The sequence below is a fragment of the Elephantulus edwardii genome, unplaced genomic scaffold (assembly GCF_000299155.1).
Source record: "Elephantulus edwardii isolate Elephantulus edwardi_28Jun2011 unplaced genomic scaffold, EleEdw1.0 scaffold00008, whole genome shotgun sequence".
In the NCBI taxonomy this organism is placed as follows: Eukaryota; Metazoa; Chordata; class Mammalia; order Macroscelidea; family Macroscelididae; genus Elephantulus; species Elephantulus edwardii.
This window is the reverse complement of record NW_006399758.1, coordinates 34,814,332-34,832,407: the sequence shown is the minus strand read 5'-3', so window position 1 is coordinate 34,832,407 and position 18,076 is coordinate 34,814,332. Positions and strand designations below refer to the sequence as shown.

The 18,076-nt window shown below is 36.5% G+C and overlaps 1 protein-coding gene across 1 annotated transcript in view; it reads right to left on the bottom strand.

The window, feature by feature from the left end:
* CNBD1 (cyclic nucleotide binding domain containing 1) overlaps positions 1 to 18,076 on the bottom strand; it is a 204,226-nt gene that overhangs the window by 145,974 nt on the left and 40,176 nt on the right. Inside the window, exon 2 of the mRNA XM_006880560.1 lies at positions 10,470 to 10,615. Coding sequence (XP_006880622.1) covers positions 10,470 to 10,615 — 146 coding nt within the window. The remainder of the gene's footprint in view (positions 1 to 10,469; positions 10,616 to 18,076) is intronic.

Below are 18,076 nucleotides of genomic sequence, written 5' to 3'. Positions count from 1 at the left end.
TTCTGGACAATTTATGTAAATTGCTGTTGTTAGGTAATGTCAAGTCAACTCTGACTCCCAGTGACTCTCTGAATAGCAGGTCAAAACTTGGCCCTATTATATGAAATGAAGCTCACCATCCTAGGCTCTTAGAAGTACGCTGATTACACTTCCTCTAAGACTTATTTGTTTGGGTTTGTTTTTTTTGGGTTTTTTTCAACAGCCAGTGGTGTATCCAATACTCTTCATCAACACGAAGATTCAATGACATTGCTTCTTCTATCTTATGTATTCATATGTAAATAGAGTCATATCCATGCATAGAATCATAAGTTGTGTTCTTTTGTGAGTTAGTGCTTTCATATATCATATTTTTAAGAATAATCAAGTTTTGATTATTGATGGACAATACTGCATTTGATTTTATTGTCAAGTAAAATTTTGTTACTTAGATATACCACATTTTTAATTCATTAATAGATGTTTGGGTTATTTCGGCACTATAGATACTATAAGTAATATTTCCTATGAAAATTTCTATTAATATTGGTAGATTTTTTTTTATTTGGGGTATACATGTGGGAATTGAATTGTTGGGAAATATATCTTTTTATGCAAATAGTTCATTTGTTATACTTTTCCCCCTAGTACGTACTCCCTTCAAAGTATTTCATTGACTCAATTTATAGTTTTATTTTATAGCAAAGTGTGAAAAAAAATCAGTGTAGTGCATTTATTGAAACATCCTGTGAAGGAGGCATAGCTGCCCCTACCAATGTATAACGTACGTGGTTGTTGTTGTGAACCATTGAACTGGAACTGATTTAGAGCTGACGTTCTAGTGAATTTTCAGAGACAGATAATCACCTGGGAGAAGACTGTGTCTCCTTCCGCAGTGGAGCAGCTAGTGGATTCAAACCATGTGTCTTTGCATCTGTAACATACCTTCTTACCACGAGGCCACATAAAGCTGCCAACATAGTTTGTTATTGTTGTTGTTGTTAGGTTGACTATGACTTACAAAGTAACTCTATGAACAGATCTAAACCTAGCCCTATCCTGTACAACTCTTACAATCTCTGTTATGCATGAATCAATGGTTACAGTCACTATACCAACCCAACTTGTTGAGGGTCTTCCTCTCTTTCCCTTCTTTTCTACCTTTTTAAATATAATGCTTTTTTCCCCCAGGACTAGTCCCTCCTGACTACATGTCCAAAGTAATTCAGACAAAGATTAGCCAAATTTTCCTATGGAAGTACCCTGGTTGCCCTTTCTCCAAAGCAGACTTGTTTGATCTTTTGGTAGTCCATAGAGTATTCTGTGTTCTTTGCCAACACCACAATTCTTCTTGTGTCATTCTTATTCATTATCTATCTTTCAGATTCATAACTATATATTTAACCTTTTGAAGAACTTCAGAACTATTTTTCAAAGTGAATCCATCATTTCACAATCCTTCCAAAGATGTAGGAGTATTCTAGTTTCTTCAGATTATGTCAACATTTGTTCTTTTCTGTTATGAGCTGGTTCCAACTCAATAACAATGGTTGTGACTTGATTAATGAACTTGTAAGAAGCCCTGATGACAGGTTGTGTTACATGTTGGGCTGTTAATCAAAAGGTCAATGGTAAAAATCTGCCAGTCACTCTGTGGATGAATGGTAATATAACCTGCTGCTTTTAGGATGTGTAGTCTCAGAAAACTGATGGAGAATTGCTGTCAGTTAGAATTCGTTTGATGGCAGTGGATTTTTAAAAAATATATTAAAATTGAGTGGTATCTTATTGTGGTTTCATTTCCATTCTTTAATGTTCTAGTGGAGTAATTGAAGTCAAATCTACAAATTTTTCCCTGAGACAAAATGGGTAATCTCTTCTTATGCAATTTGTTATCTCTGAAAACCTGGAGGGTCAGCTATGAGTCCAATTTGAAGATACTCAGCAACAATCGTTTCTATATTGGAGTTCCTATTTCTCCATTGCACTGTTAAATGCTTGATTAGGAGCTGACAGGTTAGCAGTTAGAATTACTCAGAAGTCTTCCAGTAATCTACATAAAATTACTGTAATAAAAAACCTTAGATAGTTCATGTCAGCTCCGAAATAGATTTAGTGGCTTTGAGTCAGAATCAAATATAATTGATATTTGTGTTAATGACTATATTGAGTATTTTATGTCTATTTGTGTATTTTCTTTGGATATATGTACGTTCTGATTCTTTCTTTTTGTAGTTATAATGCCATTGATAAAGAATTATCTTTGTTTCACTCACGAAGCAGGATTGATACAGGGTTTGTCTCAAATTACCTTGAGATCAGAGCAAGACACAGCAGCCCGCATGTCAGTAGAAGTCCTAGTGTTGGTTTTATTAAAGAAAGTAGAAGCAAAGGTAGAAGAGAGCTAAAGACCAGTTGAAGCAGAGCTGAGCTACGTTTGCTGCTCCATGGGGCCAGAGTCAAGCTCTTATTGGCAGAGTAGGGAAATGAGGACCCATATAATTGGTAGAACTAAAATAGCAATTATACGCATGGACTTAGACACATAAAGAGTAATTACACACATAAACTTCACCTGATGGACCTCACAGGAATCAGCTTGACTAGAGTTGTGGGAAGAGTTGATGAAGAAGCCCAATATCGGCAGTAAAAAGAAAGCTAGTGGCTGACTGTGGGATAGATTATCTATTACTCAGGTTCAAGTTCAAATTGAAGTTAAAAGAAAGCCAAAATAAGTCCACAAGAACCAAAACCAGCCTTGAGTCTCTCCCACTTGAATTTAAAAACCATTTTAAGGATAACATTAATGAACTGACCACCAGAGAACATGTAGGATGATAAGATTGCCATCCATGAAGAAATCTAATGATCATTATATAGACAGAGGAGAAACAAAATAGCAAAACTGAGTTCAGAAAAGGCTCTGAAAAATTGCACAAGAGCATGGAGAGAGATAAAAATAAAATAAAATAATGAAACTGAAGTAAATAAACCGAAGTTTCCAAAAGGCAGCTATCCTGACTGAAAAACTATTTTCTGAGGGTTTCCCACCTTAATTGTAATCTGTTACCTCTCCAGTAAACTACACAATGATGAGTATTGTCTGTGAAGTCTGTGTGGCCATTACAACAATTAAGAAGCTCTTGTGGCTTAATCCATAGGTAATAACACTACTAACCCAGAGTTTGTGCCTCTCTGGTGCTTCAGATCCACCAGTTCCTTCTCAGGAAGAACATAGGCCATCTTTTCCAATACGATTTACAACTTCATAGACCAGTGGTGTGTCAGATATTGCTTACAATTCAAAGAAGCCCTATCTCACATACTTTGGGCACATGGCCAAGAGGTACCAGTCCGTGGAGGGGAACATCATGCTTAGAAGGATAGAGGGACAGTGCAGAAGCGGAAGACCCAGGATGAGATGGATTATCAGTGGCTGACGAAATGGAATTAGGTCTCTTGGAGATGATGAGACTGGCTCAAGATAGGGCAGGGGTCAGAGCTAATGTTCATATGGTTACTATGAGTTGCAGGTGACCTGATGGCACATAACAAGAGCCACAGCACGGTTCAAGGAAACAAGATGTGTGGAAAAGACCACTGATGTTAAAACTTACAAAAAAAGCTGTGGGAGTATAAGGATATGTCTGATTTTATAAGCATCATTTTTGTATGTCATTACTGTTAGAGGACAGACTTCCCTTTCTATAATTAGTAGGGGTCAGACTTGCCAACTCTATACCAGCCACACTGTTTTTATAGGGTTATTAAAATTCAGTTCTATAAACACATTTTTCAGAATTAGGAAGTAATGCAAAAATATATGAAAATTCAGAATTACAGAGATTTTGAGATAAAACTCAGAACTGCAGAGAAACACCAAAATAAAATGAAAGAAGTAAAAAGAAAATAACATTGTAAAAGTTCAGTGGAATTCAGTAAAGAAAGCTAAATATGAAGAGGGAAGTACCTTATATAAATCTTTTTATAAGAAAATGTTTTGGGATTATTGGGAAGGTAGGTAGAGAGCATGAAGCTTTAAACTGAGATCTAGTTCCCATTTAGTCATTAAATTGGAGTTTTCAGAAAATAAGTTTTCACAAGCTTTAAATATCTAGTCTCAAAAATGTCCCCTGCCCATGATGTAAGAGATACAATGGAAAAATATTAAGCTTAGGTGGATTCAGTTGTAACAGAAATTAACTTCAGAGATAGGGTAACCTTAACACAGTAAAATTAATCATAAATTGTTGTTATTGATGTTGTACATTATTGAGTTGAAACCAGCTCACAGCCAACCTCCAGTGGGTTTTTAGAGGCAATAAATAGCACAGGAGGAAATTATCCATCCTTCTCCTGCAGAGCAGCTGTTGGATTTGAACCATGTGCCTTTGGGGTTGTACCACAACTTCTTATCACTAGTTCACCAGAGCTCCCCAATAACATAAATAGTGATGCTAATATAAATATGATGTTTTTTTGTTTGAAGAAGAATGTGGAATCAGAAACAGAAAATATCATCAATGACTTGCCTTATGCAGATGACACAACTTTGCTTGCTGAAAATGAGGACTTGAAACACTTGCCGCAGAAAAAATCAAACATTACAGCCTTCAATATGGGCTACTGTGCAACATCAGGAAAAAAATCCTCATCATCAGGCTTTTAGACTCATGATAGACAGAAATTGTTGATTTCATCTTACTTGGATCCACAATTAACAACCGTGGTACTAGCAATCAGTGAATCAAAAGATGAGTTGCATTGGGAAAGCCATCTCTTAGGGTTAAATACAAAGCACTGAAGAGCAATGATGTCAGTTTGAAGACTAAGGTACGTCTGACTCAAACCATAATATTTTCAATTATTTACCGTACAGCTGAATATTGGGCAATGAATAAAGAGGAAAAAAGAATAGATGCCTTTGAGTTTTGGTGTTGGAGAAGAGTGCTGAATATCCAATGAACTGCCAAAAGGACAAACAAATATGTCTCAAATAAGGTGCAACTAGGGTGCTCCCCGAAAACAAGGATTGTAAAGCTTCTTCTCATATAATTTGGGCATGTTGTTAGAAGGGCCAGTCATTGGAAAAGGACGCCATACTTGGAAAGGTGGAAGGGTAGCAATGAAGGGCAAGATCCTCAAAAAGATGTATTGAAACGGTGACTATTGCAGTGGGCTTGAACATGTCCGAGATGATGAGGATGGCAAAAGATAGAACAGGGTTCAAATCCATTGTTCATAACTGCTGTGAGTCACAATTGACTCAATAGCACTTAAGAACAACAATATAAAAACCCTTAATATAGAGTAAGCACATTTTAGTGTTCCAATCTCTTAAATGTATCGCTGTCTCAGTGCTAACTCTCCGGAGTGTTTTCCAAGACTGTCAATTATGCGGGAATTTCAAGCAATTGCTCATCTTTCTCCAGCCGAGTAGCTAGTAGATTCAAGCTGAGTGCCTTTGGCTTGGCAGCACAACTCCTTACTCCTAAGCCACCAGAGCTCTCTTATCTCTTAAACAAGAGATATGTACATGTGTTAGTGTGTATTTTAAAAACATGATTTGTTTTGGTTTTAATTTTCTTAACGAAAACGGAATCAGTAGAAGACTGTTGTCGTAACAGTTAAGTTTAACTTCATTAAATAATGATGTCCCAAGAACCTGTGGTCAGAAAAGACACCAGAAGGTGCAGACAGCTGTACAGAAAGAGACCAGAGAAACTCAAGCCTCAGCAGCAGATTGAGAGTTAGCAGCCTGGTGATGAAGGGCATCCAGAGGGAATACTTTAGGTAACAACAACCCTAGCAAAGGGAGGGGAGAATGCATACATGAATAAAGAGGAGAGAGAGAGAGACAGAGAAACAGAGAGAGATACAGACAGACACATACTTGGGCTTGTTTTTAAGTTGAATGAACAAAGAGGTTTACAAAGGTCAGACAGTTAATGAGGTGACTGCTTTGATAGTGAGACAGCTGAGCTGTCAGATCTAGATGTCTTTAAAACACAGGAGGAGGACTTTTATGTAGGCGAGTGTACACAGGGACTTTTAAGTAAAAAAATATTCAAAATTATGTCCACTTAAAATTCAATTGGGAATGCCGTACTTAATAAAAATGATCAGAGATTAACATCATGTGATATTATCAAATGATATTAATATCATTAAGCTGATATGAACAGAGGAATGAAAACCCTTATTTACCGGTCAATAATTTGAACCAAATGTCTTTGAAGTGAAATGTTTGCTCCTAATTGCAATTCTAAATTATCTTTGGTATATAAATAAATGTGGAATTGCAGACATCAACACAAGAATTTTAATTCATTGTGGAAAACACAACAAATATTATAGATGGAGAGGAAAAGAATTAATACTAATCTTTCACTGTCCCCTAAATCCCACTTCCTTCCAATAAAGTTACAATGTATTTGTGCATTTCTTCTTGACATGAACTCATAAATTACAGTCTTTTTAATATTATTATATTGTTTACATAATTGTGTCATTGTTTTACTATTAGCTGTAGTCTTTATGGAATGTACCCATTAATACTTGATCTAGGAAGTAAAGAGGGTATGAGGAAAAGTTAAAAGAACCTACCTGCATGAGCTAAGGAGGTTGTTGTTGTTATTATGTGCCGTTGAGTTGCCTGCGACTCATAGCGACCCTATGCACAACCGCCCTAAACTCCGCTCAGTCCTGTGCCAATTGCACTGTCTCTGACACTCCCATCCCAATTATCCCAGCTAAGGAGGTAGGAGGGTATAAAGAAAAATCGAAAGACCTATTTACACACACACACACACACACACACATTCTTGCATTCTAACTTAAACAGGCTTATTAACACACACATCTAACTAAGCATTTGTTAAAGCATCAATTAAGGAGAAACATCAAGGATCGAATGTTACAAGGGTACAATCTTAACATTGAAAAACAACAGGAAACTAAGATGTTTTTCAAAAGACAAAAAAAGACTGAACTTTATGTACAGCAGTGATGTAAAATGATGGTTCAAAGAAGGAAGCAGGACTTTAATCAGAGATCAGCGTGACCGATACATATAACAGCTCCTAATTAGTCTGCTATGATCTCCCAGACTCTCTTGCATCTCAGTCCATACTGAAGTTTTGTGCTGGTGCAAAAAAGGAAAGCTCCAATCTTCACACAGAAACTGCGGTAGCACCACACCTCTCTTTACTGCTGAGAAACATCTCTCCCCGTAAGAAGCAGCCTTAGAAAAGCTTTCAGTGTTTGATGCTCATTGGAACATGGTGCATTCCTCCCAGGCCAGATTTTTCTTATTCTCTAATTAGTCTCTACATTTACTCTCACATAATAGCTCCGTCTAACATACTTTGGACATGTTGTGAGGAGAGACCGGTCCTTGGAGAAGGACATTATGCTTGGGAGGCTGGAGGGACAGTGCAGGAGGGGAAGGCCCTCTATGAGGTGGATTGATTCAGTGATTAGGATAATTGGGATGGGAGTGTCAGAGACAGTGCAATTGGCACAGGACAGAGCGGAGTTTAGGGCTGTTGTACATAGGGTCGCTGAGTCGCAAGCGACTCGACGGCACATAACAACAAAAACAAGCTGAGGTGTACCGGTGGGGAAGTCGGTGCTACTTCCGCTCTGGCCCCCAAGATCGGCCCCCTGGGTCTGTTTCCAAAAAAGGTTGGTGATGATATTGCCAAAGACACTGGTGACTGGAAGGGACTAAGGATTACAGTGAAACTGACCATTCAGAACAGACAGGCTCAGATTGAAGTGGTGCCTTCTGCCTCTGTCCTGATCATCAAAGCCCTAAAGAACCACCCAGAGACAGAAAGAAGCAGAAAATATTAAGCACAGCGGAAATATCACTTTTGATGAAATTGTTGGCTTTGCCCGGCAGATGTGACACTGGTCTTTAGCCAGAGAACTCTCTGGAACTCTTAAAGAGATCCTGGGAACCGCCCAATCTGTGGGCTGCAATGTTGATGGCCGTCACCCTCAGGACATCATAGAAGACATCACCAGTGGTGCTGTGGAATGCCCAGCTAGCTAAGGAACTACAGATGAAAAGATTTCAATGAAGGATCATTTGTTAATAAAAAAAAAAAAAATCTTTATTTTCTTAAAAAATACTTTTACATTTTTTAAAGATTTTTTAAATGCAGCATATATATTTTTACAGCATTCTTTTCATAAATTTTTCCCCATTCATTCATTGTTGCACACTTTGCTCCCTGCCCACCCCTGCCCCCCAGTTCATTTTTCTCTTTGAAAAGAAGAAAAAAAAATCTTTCATTGTTGTACAATCTCTGCCCCAAGTACACAGTCCACTTTACTATGCATTTCTTTTTCTGGAATCTTGTCATTAAAATAATACCTAATACTATATTCCTTTTAAACAGTTCTCTCCCTAATCAGTTTCAACACTGTAAATTTTTATCCCTTTTTTCCTTAGTTTCTCCCATAACCCTGATATCAGTCCCATTTTATAACAGTGACATTATGCAGTATTTATCCTTTTGTTACTGAGATATTTCACTCAGCATAATGTCCTCCATAATCTCCCATTTTGTATAATATTTCATTCGTTCCTTGGTTTTCAATGTAGCACAGTATTCCATTGTGTGAATATACCACAGCTTCTCTACTCATTCGTTTGTTGATAGGCATTTGGGTTGTATCCAATTGTTTGCTATTATGAACAAAGCAACAATAAACACGTGTGTGTAGATATCTGCTTGGGTGGCAGTTATGGTTTCTCTAGGGTATAGTCCCAGTAGTGGAATTGTTGGGTCAAATGGTATTTTCTGTTTGCAACTTTTTGAGAAAGCACCATACTGCCTTCCATAAGGGTTGCACCATTTTACACTCCCACCTACAAACTTCATTCTTTTAAACCACTCCTTAGTATTCCCCAAAGATGTATCAAAATGTCCACAGCCAATCTTTCCTTGAACAATTTTCAATATTGGGTTTTTTCCTACCATTTTAAACAGAATTTCAGAAATTTACAATAAAGAAATTTCATTTTTAAAATACTGTCTTCAAGCTAATGGCAAGGTAATGCTAAATACTCTTCTCTTTCAAAAGCATTTCACTTTCTATAAAACTCCATTGATTTCATTTTCACTGCTTGATTTCTGGTTAAATAAAACTAATTATGAGAGAGGAGCATTGAAGACAAAACTCTCAGAAGCTGTAAATCTTTTCAGTAGAAACAGTTTTCAAAAATTCCAAAGTGCAACTTTATACAAACAGTGGTAAAATGAGCAAAGATGAAATTTAGTAATAAATCTGAATTGTATTTGAAATCTGTTGTAGTGGAAAAAAAACCCCTGCAAGTCTATTTAAAATGAAGAACTGTTTTCAGGAAAGGCATGTGGCAGAATAAGAAAAGAAGCAGTCAGGAACCTTCTGACAAACATGTTCCAAGGAGGTTGTAACCACAGAGGATGATACACATGAAAACAGAGGTAAGCAAAGTACAATGACAATACATTTGATTGGATATTTATAAAGTAACATGTGACAGGATTTTGGTTCACTATCTTTTACATAGCCATTCATTTCCTCTGCAGAAGGGTAAAAAGTAGAAAAACTTTCCTAGCTATAAATGTGTTGGAATATTTATAAATAAGAATATTTCCAAGGGGCTGTGTTTGTATGTGTGTGTGTGTGGGTGTGGTTGTTATTGTTGTTGAATACTGTCCAGTTGGAACCGACTTAAACCTGACCCTCCAGTGAGTTTTCAGAGGCAATAAATCACACAGGAGGAAATTACCTGTCTTTCTCACACAAAGCAGTGGGTGGATTCAAACTATGTCCCCTCAGGTTGACAGCACAACTCCTTCACATTAAGCAACTTGAGCTTACATACACATGTATATAACATTTAGTTTAGAGCTTAACTTACTTGCTGAAATCGTTTACCACTAAGTCCAACACTTATTCATTCTTAAATCTTCACATATAAAAGGCAGAGTAAAGCTGGTAAAATTGACATTTTCTGTAGAAGCTATTTGTAGCTAGGTTAAAGGTGCAGTGGAAATTTTTACAGAAGTGCCAGGCTATATACTGAATAGCCAAACTGTCACAAAATGAAGTTACTTAAGCAGCCATTTAACTCTGACCTCAGCTAGAAGGTTTTAGTCATGTTAACACCTTAGTTTTAAAATGTTCTTTCTCAAGTCCAATGTTCCTAATGTTCTTTAATCCTTGAAGTCCTTTTCTAAAAAGAATAATAATATCTATCTTAATTTATAACTCCAAAGAGTAAATATGAAATGTCAGTCATATTTTCAAAGTAGTAAGTAAGTATGAAAACAAACAAACAAAATAACACTATTGAAAACTATTGCTTTGAGTGTTGCTGTGTTTGTGTTTGCAAAGATGTGTCAAGAAAAATGTTAAACATTGTGATGGTGGACAATTAAAAATAGTGATATATTTTTTATGATAGCAAATATTCCTGAAGAGTATTTTACCTGTGCTGCCTTTTATCCAGGTTTCAGATATGGCACATTTACTAAGGCTTTTCAGATAATCATCTGATAATTGAGAGGTTAGCTCTGGAACTGTTTTCAGTATCTTCCACACAAGCTTGTGTTCATGTATATTCCTGTGAATGGGCCTTAAAAAAAAAATAGCAAATTGAGAGATCATAGCATATATACAAAGAAACCAATCTTTAGTTGTTTGCCTCCATATGTGTATTGTCTCTCTAGCATTCAAAGTGAATTTTGGTGGTAAATCTAGTTTATGCTGACAGATATTAAATATTTTCCAATTCTAACCTTAAGATACACTATTGTTAAGTGTTATCAAGTTGACTACTACACACCTTATGAACAATAGGTTGAAACCTTGTATAATCCTGCTACATTTCCACAATCTTCATTTTTGTCAAGTCCATTGTTACAGTTACTATGTCAATATATCTCTTGGAAAATCTTCCCCTCTTTTGCTGATCTTGCACTTTTCCAAACATAATGTCTTTTCCAAGGACTGGGAGATCCTAGGATCATTTTCAAAGTGGATGAGTCTAAGTTTCACCATTCTTTTCCCTAAGAAACACCTTATTTTACTGTCTCCAAGGCAGACTTACAGGTTCTATTGATAGTTCATGGGATAGATAATTCAATGCTCTACTCTAATACTACAGTTCAAAGGCATTGGTGCTTCTTCAGTTTTCTTTATTTATTGTCCAACTTTGAGATGAATATAAAGAAACTGAAGATAGTATGGCTTGATCAAATGCACCTTCCTGTCTAAACAGACATCTTTGCGCTTTAGCCCTTTAAAATATATCTGCCCAATGAAATGTCTTTGACTTCTGGGCTACTGTTAACCTAGGTGATCATGGTGGACTCAAGTAAGATGAAATCCTTGACAATTTCAATCTTTTCTCCATCTGTCATGGTGCTGCCTATTGGTCCAGTGGTGAATAATTTTCCCCCCCGATGATGAGAGGTAATTCATATTGCAGGCTGTAGTCTTTGATCTTGGGTCAAGTTCTTTTACTTTCTGCAAGCAAGGCTGTGTCATAGGAATATTGAAGGCTGTTAATGGATATTTCTCAAATCTTGATGCCACATTTTCCTTCATATTGTCAGACTTTCAGATGATATTTTAGCACACAAATTAAAAAGGTATAGATAAGGACACAACTTTGAAATACATCTTCCCTGATTTTAAATTATATAGTGTTGCTTGTTCTGTTTGGACAACTGCTTCTTTGTGCATGTATAGATTTTACATGAGCACAAGGGTTCTATGATTCCCATTCTCTCAATGTTACTTATGATTTGATAAGATTCATACCATCAAATGTATAGGACAGTAGCAACAGATAAGGGGTTTCTTTGTTTTTTTCATTAATAGATCAGAAATAGTGGCAGTAATTCTTGTTAGAAAAGGGAGAATATTCTCCAATATTGTAGACTTTGGATACAAATTAAGGTTTTATCAAAAGACAGCAACATTCTATAGATGGAACTTTCTTAGGAAGTTCTCAAACAATTCACTTTGTAGCAATGCTCTAAGATTTTTTTTTAGTTTGTTTGCTTACACAGTTTAGTATACATTATGTTTCATACTATTCTTTATTCACATTGTGTTTCATACAATAGTTCTCATGCATCATGTTTCATAAAATCAATAACTGCCTTGCCCATCATTACCCTGCATCTGCTTCCACCCCTCCACTTCTATTGAGTTATCACATGTATTTTAATAGTTCTCCTTCTATTTTTACAATAACAGTCTTATGCAAGAATTATAATAATATAATTATACAATGATTTGTCCTTATGATACTGTGTTAATTCACTCATCACAATGTTCTCCAGCCTCTCCCAAGTCACTTAGTACTTTTCAAAATTGTTGCTCCAGCATTCTGTATAATATTCCATTATATAAATTAACCCCAACCTCTCAATTCATTCGGTTGTGGTTGGACATTTGGAATGTTTCCATGTTCTTATGATGGTGGGTAACACTACTATGAACATTAGTGCACAAATATCTGTGGCTCTGTTCTAATTTTCCTAGGGGTATATTCCTTGTCTTGAGCTCTGGTAGCCATGTAGCAAGAAGCTGTGCTGCAATCTCAAAGGCAAGAAGTTTGAAGCCACCAGCTGCTCTGTGAGAGAAGGATGGACAATCTCCTCCAGTACAATTAACTGACTGCTTCTGAAAACCTGTTGGAGGGTCATCTATGGGTTGGTTCTGACTCTACAGTATACAACAACAACAAAACATTACAAATAGTGGAATAGCTGGGTCATATGGAATTTCTATGTCCAACTTTTTGAGGAAATGACAAACTGTCTTCCACAGTGGTTTCACCCTTCTACTATCCTACCAACAGTGTATGAGAATTCCCAGTTCTCCATATCCTCTCCAACATTTTTTGCTGCCATACTTGTAAGGGGCAAAAAATGTAAGGGGCTGTATCCTTGGGATGTGGCTGTGTGCCTTGCACATAAAGATGTCTTCAGAAGGAAGACCGCAAGCAGCTCTCACGAGCCGCTCTGAGAAGGATGTTTACAAGCAATTCCCATACATCTTTAGACACTGACTTTTGTGAGAGTAGAAACAAACGTTCCTGCTCTTGAGAAGTGTGTTGCCATATGAGAGAAAGCACAGTTTATGAATACAAAGAAGTCTTGCTTGAATGTATGTTTTCTACTCTGCCCATTTGGGCCCTGTGAGGTAAACCTTAATGTGTTTATTTGTACCTGGCCCATTCAGGCTCGGAGAGGTAATCCTTAATGTTTCCATTTCTCTGTGAACTATTCCTTTGTTTCTGAACGCCAATAAAAGCAAAGGCTTTGGGGTTCCTGGGTGCTAGTGGTCTGAGCAAGGTCTAGCCTTTTCTGGATTTACATCCTGCTTTGCTAGTCATCCTTCGGCTCCGCCCGTGAGAAACATGACTCAACTTTGCCACTGTTACTGGGGTGACATGGACTGTTCTCTGAAGAAAGGTGAAACAGGATCCACATCTCACACCATACACAAAAATCAACTCAAGGTGAACCAGAGACCTGAGAGTAAAGCCCAAAATGATAAAGTTCATAAAGACACAACTGGGACCAAGCATTAAAGGCTTAACCTATGATATAAAGAGACTGCCAAATATAGCCATAAATGTACAATCTGGAGAGGGGAAAAAAATGATGAATCTGACTTTCCTAAGATTAAATCTCTGTGCTCATTAAAACACTTTGCAACAGAGTGAAAAGAAAGCCTACTGACTGGAACAAAATTTGGTAATACCATCTCAGACAAAGTTCTCATTAGCAGTCATTTACAGTATACTCCTAAGCCTCCAGAAGAAAAAAAGCTCAAAACCCTATTACAAAATGAGCAAAAGACATGGAAAGATTTTTCACAGAGGAAGACATTCAGGTGGTCAACAGACACACAAAGAAATATCCAAAATCACTTGCAACAAAAGAGATACAAATCAAAACCACAATAAGGATGGAACTTTTGGAGACATTCTCAGGCTGGCCTTCACCATCCAGTGTCCACAAAGATGCTAGGTTTCAGATTTCATGATTGAGAAAGGTTACTTGTTTCAAAGGCTATCACAGAATTGCTGATCCTTGGATGAAAGAACTGTGAAATTTTGTCTCTAATACTTAGAGCCTGTTTGTCAGAAGGAACCATCAGAGAAATACATCAAACTGGGAAAAGAATAAGATCAACTAAAAAAGAAGACCCTCAGTGAGACAGATAAGACACAATGACTGCAACAAGCGTTTGCACGTGACAGAGATTGTGAGGATGGCTCCTAACAGTGCAAGGTTTCAATGTGTTGATCGTAGGGTTGCAATGAATCATAGTAGACTTGACAGGTCTAACAATATTTTGAAAAGCACAGACTATGGAAAAGGAGAATGAAAATAAACCACAATAATGTGTTACAAAGTCTTCTTTCCTTACTTTGGTTCAATCTTTTCCTTGAGCATACATTCTCAGATTATTAGAAGTCCTTGATTAATATGCACAGTACTGAAAAAGTTTACTTTCTTTATATTTGCCAATAGCTCATTGTTTGTTTTTGTCATTATGATGTTTTCCTGGTAGGTTTTTGTTTTTGTTTGTTCTGTGAAGGAGAGTTACTTAAGGAATTCCTCAATCCATTATTCCAGAAATCCTGCCTTACATTTACCCTTGGCAACAACATTCTCATTTCCTTCCATAGCTCAAAGTAATGTTATATTTAAATTCCTAGTGATAAGATATTAGGAATTGTTAGTGACCATTAGTTATAGAAGAATCTAAAATATTTGGTAAATAATACTATTGATTAAAAGAGAAGACTAAAATGAAATAACCTGTAGGAATCTGGCAGAGTTAAAAAAAAATCATAGATATTTCTAATTTTGACAAATGAATGAGTAAAATTTCTATACTCTTGAGTCAGACATGGAAAACATACCCTTCAACTAATTTAATCATTCCCTGAAAGTCCTTCTTTTTCTAAACTCCTGTCATCTTCCTTTTTCCTTTCCCATATAGACACCAAAAAACTTTCAAAAGTTTGGTCCCTGAAGAAAAGAAGGGGTAGGAACTCAGCTCACATAACCTCCTGTCTGCAACACATCATGTAGGGTCTACTTCATTTTGCACTAGTCTTCAAGGTTTCCAGGAGATCTTTAACCAATAATCAGAATGTTCAAGAGATCAGAAATTCTCTCAAACTTTTCAGTTGATTTTTCAGTCAAATGTTCTACCTCTGAGCTATAATTGAATTTTTCAATTAATTTTGGTGCACACTCTTGTCTATGCTCAGCAGTTCCTGAGATAAAATGTGGCCTTCACTTCCTCTCTGAAAATGCTTTCATTTTTGTCTACGTCTCTGTCTTTTGTTTTACAGAACAAATTTTCCACTGGATTCTGGCAGCATTGTCTGTGAGACATACAGCTAACTCAAACATTGCACCTCTAAGTGCCTCTAATTCACCAGTGGCTCTGAGAGAAAGTATGGGCAATTTTCTCTCATGGGATTGACAACCTTGGAAACTCAAAGGGCAGGTAAGGCATGAATCAACAGTAATGAGACAGTATTTTTCCAAACTTAATATTTATGACAGTTTCCTGGTCTCATCTTATTATACAGAGATTATAATGAGAGAAAATAGATTTAAAAACTTAAAAAAATATTTTGGGATATATTTCAAAAGTGAAGTCCCCAAATTGGTATTAGTAGTAGTAGGGTTGTTTAAAATAAATAGTGTGCTTATTATCATAATTTTCTTGTCAGATCACAGGCAAGATGATGTTACTCACTTCATATTTCAATGAATTAAACTTTATCTCTACTTCTAGTTCCACATTAAGCCAAGGATAGAGAAAAATCATAGTAAATTCTAATTAATTTAGCATAAAAGCTAAAATTGTGATTCTTCAGTTTTACATTTAAGTAATTAAATAATGTGGTAGTTATGTAATGACATAGTTATTCCTCATGATATGACGTGAAATTATCTACTTGGTTCTGATATCAAAGGATTAGACTGGGTGTAACACCTTTAATCTAGTCACAACACATGATATAATGCAAATAAATGTCATCAGGGAAGTAGCTTATATATACAGGTGCATGTACAGAAATGTGTGTGTGTATACAATGTGCACTACTAAATGGAAACTTTTGTTTTATAAAATAAATATGATCAAAAGGAGGATATGTAAATAGAATTTAAAATTCTCCTAAAATCCAGACTTTCTGGAGCTGGAAATGGAACAAATTCTGAAAACTATTGCCTTAAAATAATCTTTACATTTTAAATCTCAAAGCAAAAATATACCCTGGAAGATTTTTAAAATAAAAAAGTATCTCTGCTTAATTAATAATGTTTGCCTTGAGCACTGTGTTTTTCAAATTTGCTTTATATCATACATTAAACTTACATTAAAAATCTGGAGTATAGATGGAAAAAAGTGTTGAGGATCCACTCTGAATTTTTAATTTATTTAAGGTTCCCCAAACTATTTAATTTGAAGAGAAATCTGACTATCTAGGTGCAGGATAGAAATGGGTTATGAATAAGATCCATTCCTGTGACTTAAGTCTTGAAGTGGAATTTGTAAGTGAATTGGAACAGGTTCTTATTTAGCTTCACTTTGGTGCTAACAAAGGCTCAAAGCTAAAAGAATTATTTAAAAGTCATATATGCAGTAAGTGAAGACAATGATGATGAATACTTTGAGCTAAAGAATTTTTTGAGAGTAGAGTTTGGTTCAATCTCTTCAAAATGAGGGCACATTCACATAACATTTAAGAGCAAGTAAGAGTTGTCCATTGTGGTGTTAAGGGTTTATTGTTCAAAATGTCTACAAAGCTACTGAGCTTTGACTTTGCCATCTGGATTGGCTGGGATATGTGAATAAGGTGTGTTAGTCTAGTCTTGCCACTGAATTTAACAGAGTCAGTGGCAGATTTTGAGAGCTTCACCAGCAGCAAAGCAGAAGTAGGCACGTGGAGCAGTCTTTTGGGGAAAGAACCTCCAGGAGCAGCATAGCAAATGCAGCAGAGAACCAGAGGCCTAATGTGAGATAGAGGAGACCTTGGGACTACTATGACATTGAACCAGAACTTAGACCCTTTTCTCCAAGTTCATTTGAGGCCTGGGTGTATTTACGCACGTGTGTGTGCGCGCGCGCAGGCACCATAATTGGCAGGACAGAGAGCTTTAGAGCTTTAGAACATTGGTCCAGTTGCCTAGTGGTAAAAATCTGCACAGCAATACCATACGCATGTGGCTTGAATCTGCCAGCTACTTCGTGGGAGAAAGATGGACAATCTTCTCCAGTGTGATTACTACCTCTGAAAACCCTCTGTTGGGTCAGCTTTAAGTCGGTTCTAACTTAATGGTACGTAACAACAACAAAGCCACCAGGCTCAAGGTGGAAGTGCCTGAGCACATCTTGAGAGCTGTTCTAAGTGACTATATTCTGCTGCTAACCTGAATTACAGCCTTTGACTTTCCTAATGTGATTCTGTGTCATCTGTGAGCTGTCACATCAGATTTTGCAATAAGATTGATGTTGAGATAAGTAGAAAGAGGTGTAAGAGAGTGAAGGACATTTCTGACCTCATGGGAATTCATTTTGTGTTGTGCATATTGTTGATGGGAACAGCTCCCCATTGTGGCGTTGGTAAAGGTCAGATATGGTCATATCCCTGCAGCCTTTGCTCCTTTTACATCCATAGAGCAAATATTCATAACACAGCCTGCTTACATTATATAGTCTATAAAAGCTTCTTCTTCTTTTGTGCTTAAAAGGGGGAAATGTGTAAATAGTTACTCATTGGGAGAAAAATGTCATTTAGAAAAGTTGCCAGGATATATCTGAAGGTCTCTTAACAATTGGAAAGGTTTGGGATATTGATTAGTTGTTGTAACTCAATGAGTGTGTAAATTATCAAAGAATGTATTTCCGTGTTTTATTAAAAAGTGGTGAGCTTATTCGAGGCTTTTTTCCATTCCATACAAAATTGGAGATTGCCTTTTCCATCTCGTTGAAGAATGGGGTTGGTATTTGTATTGGGATTGCATTAAATGTGTAAATTGCTTTT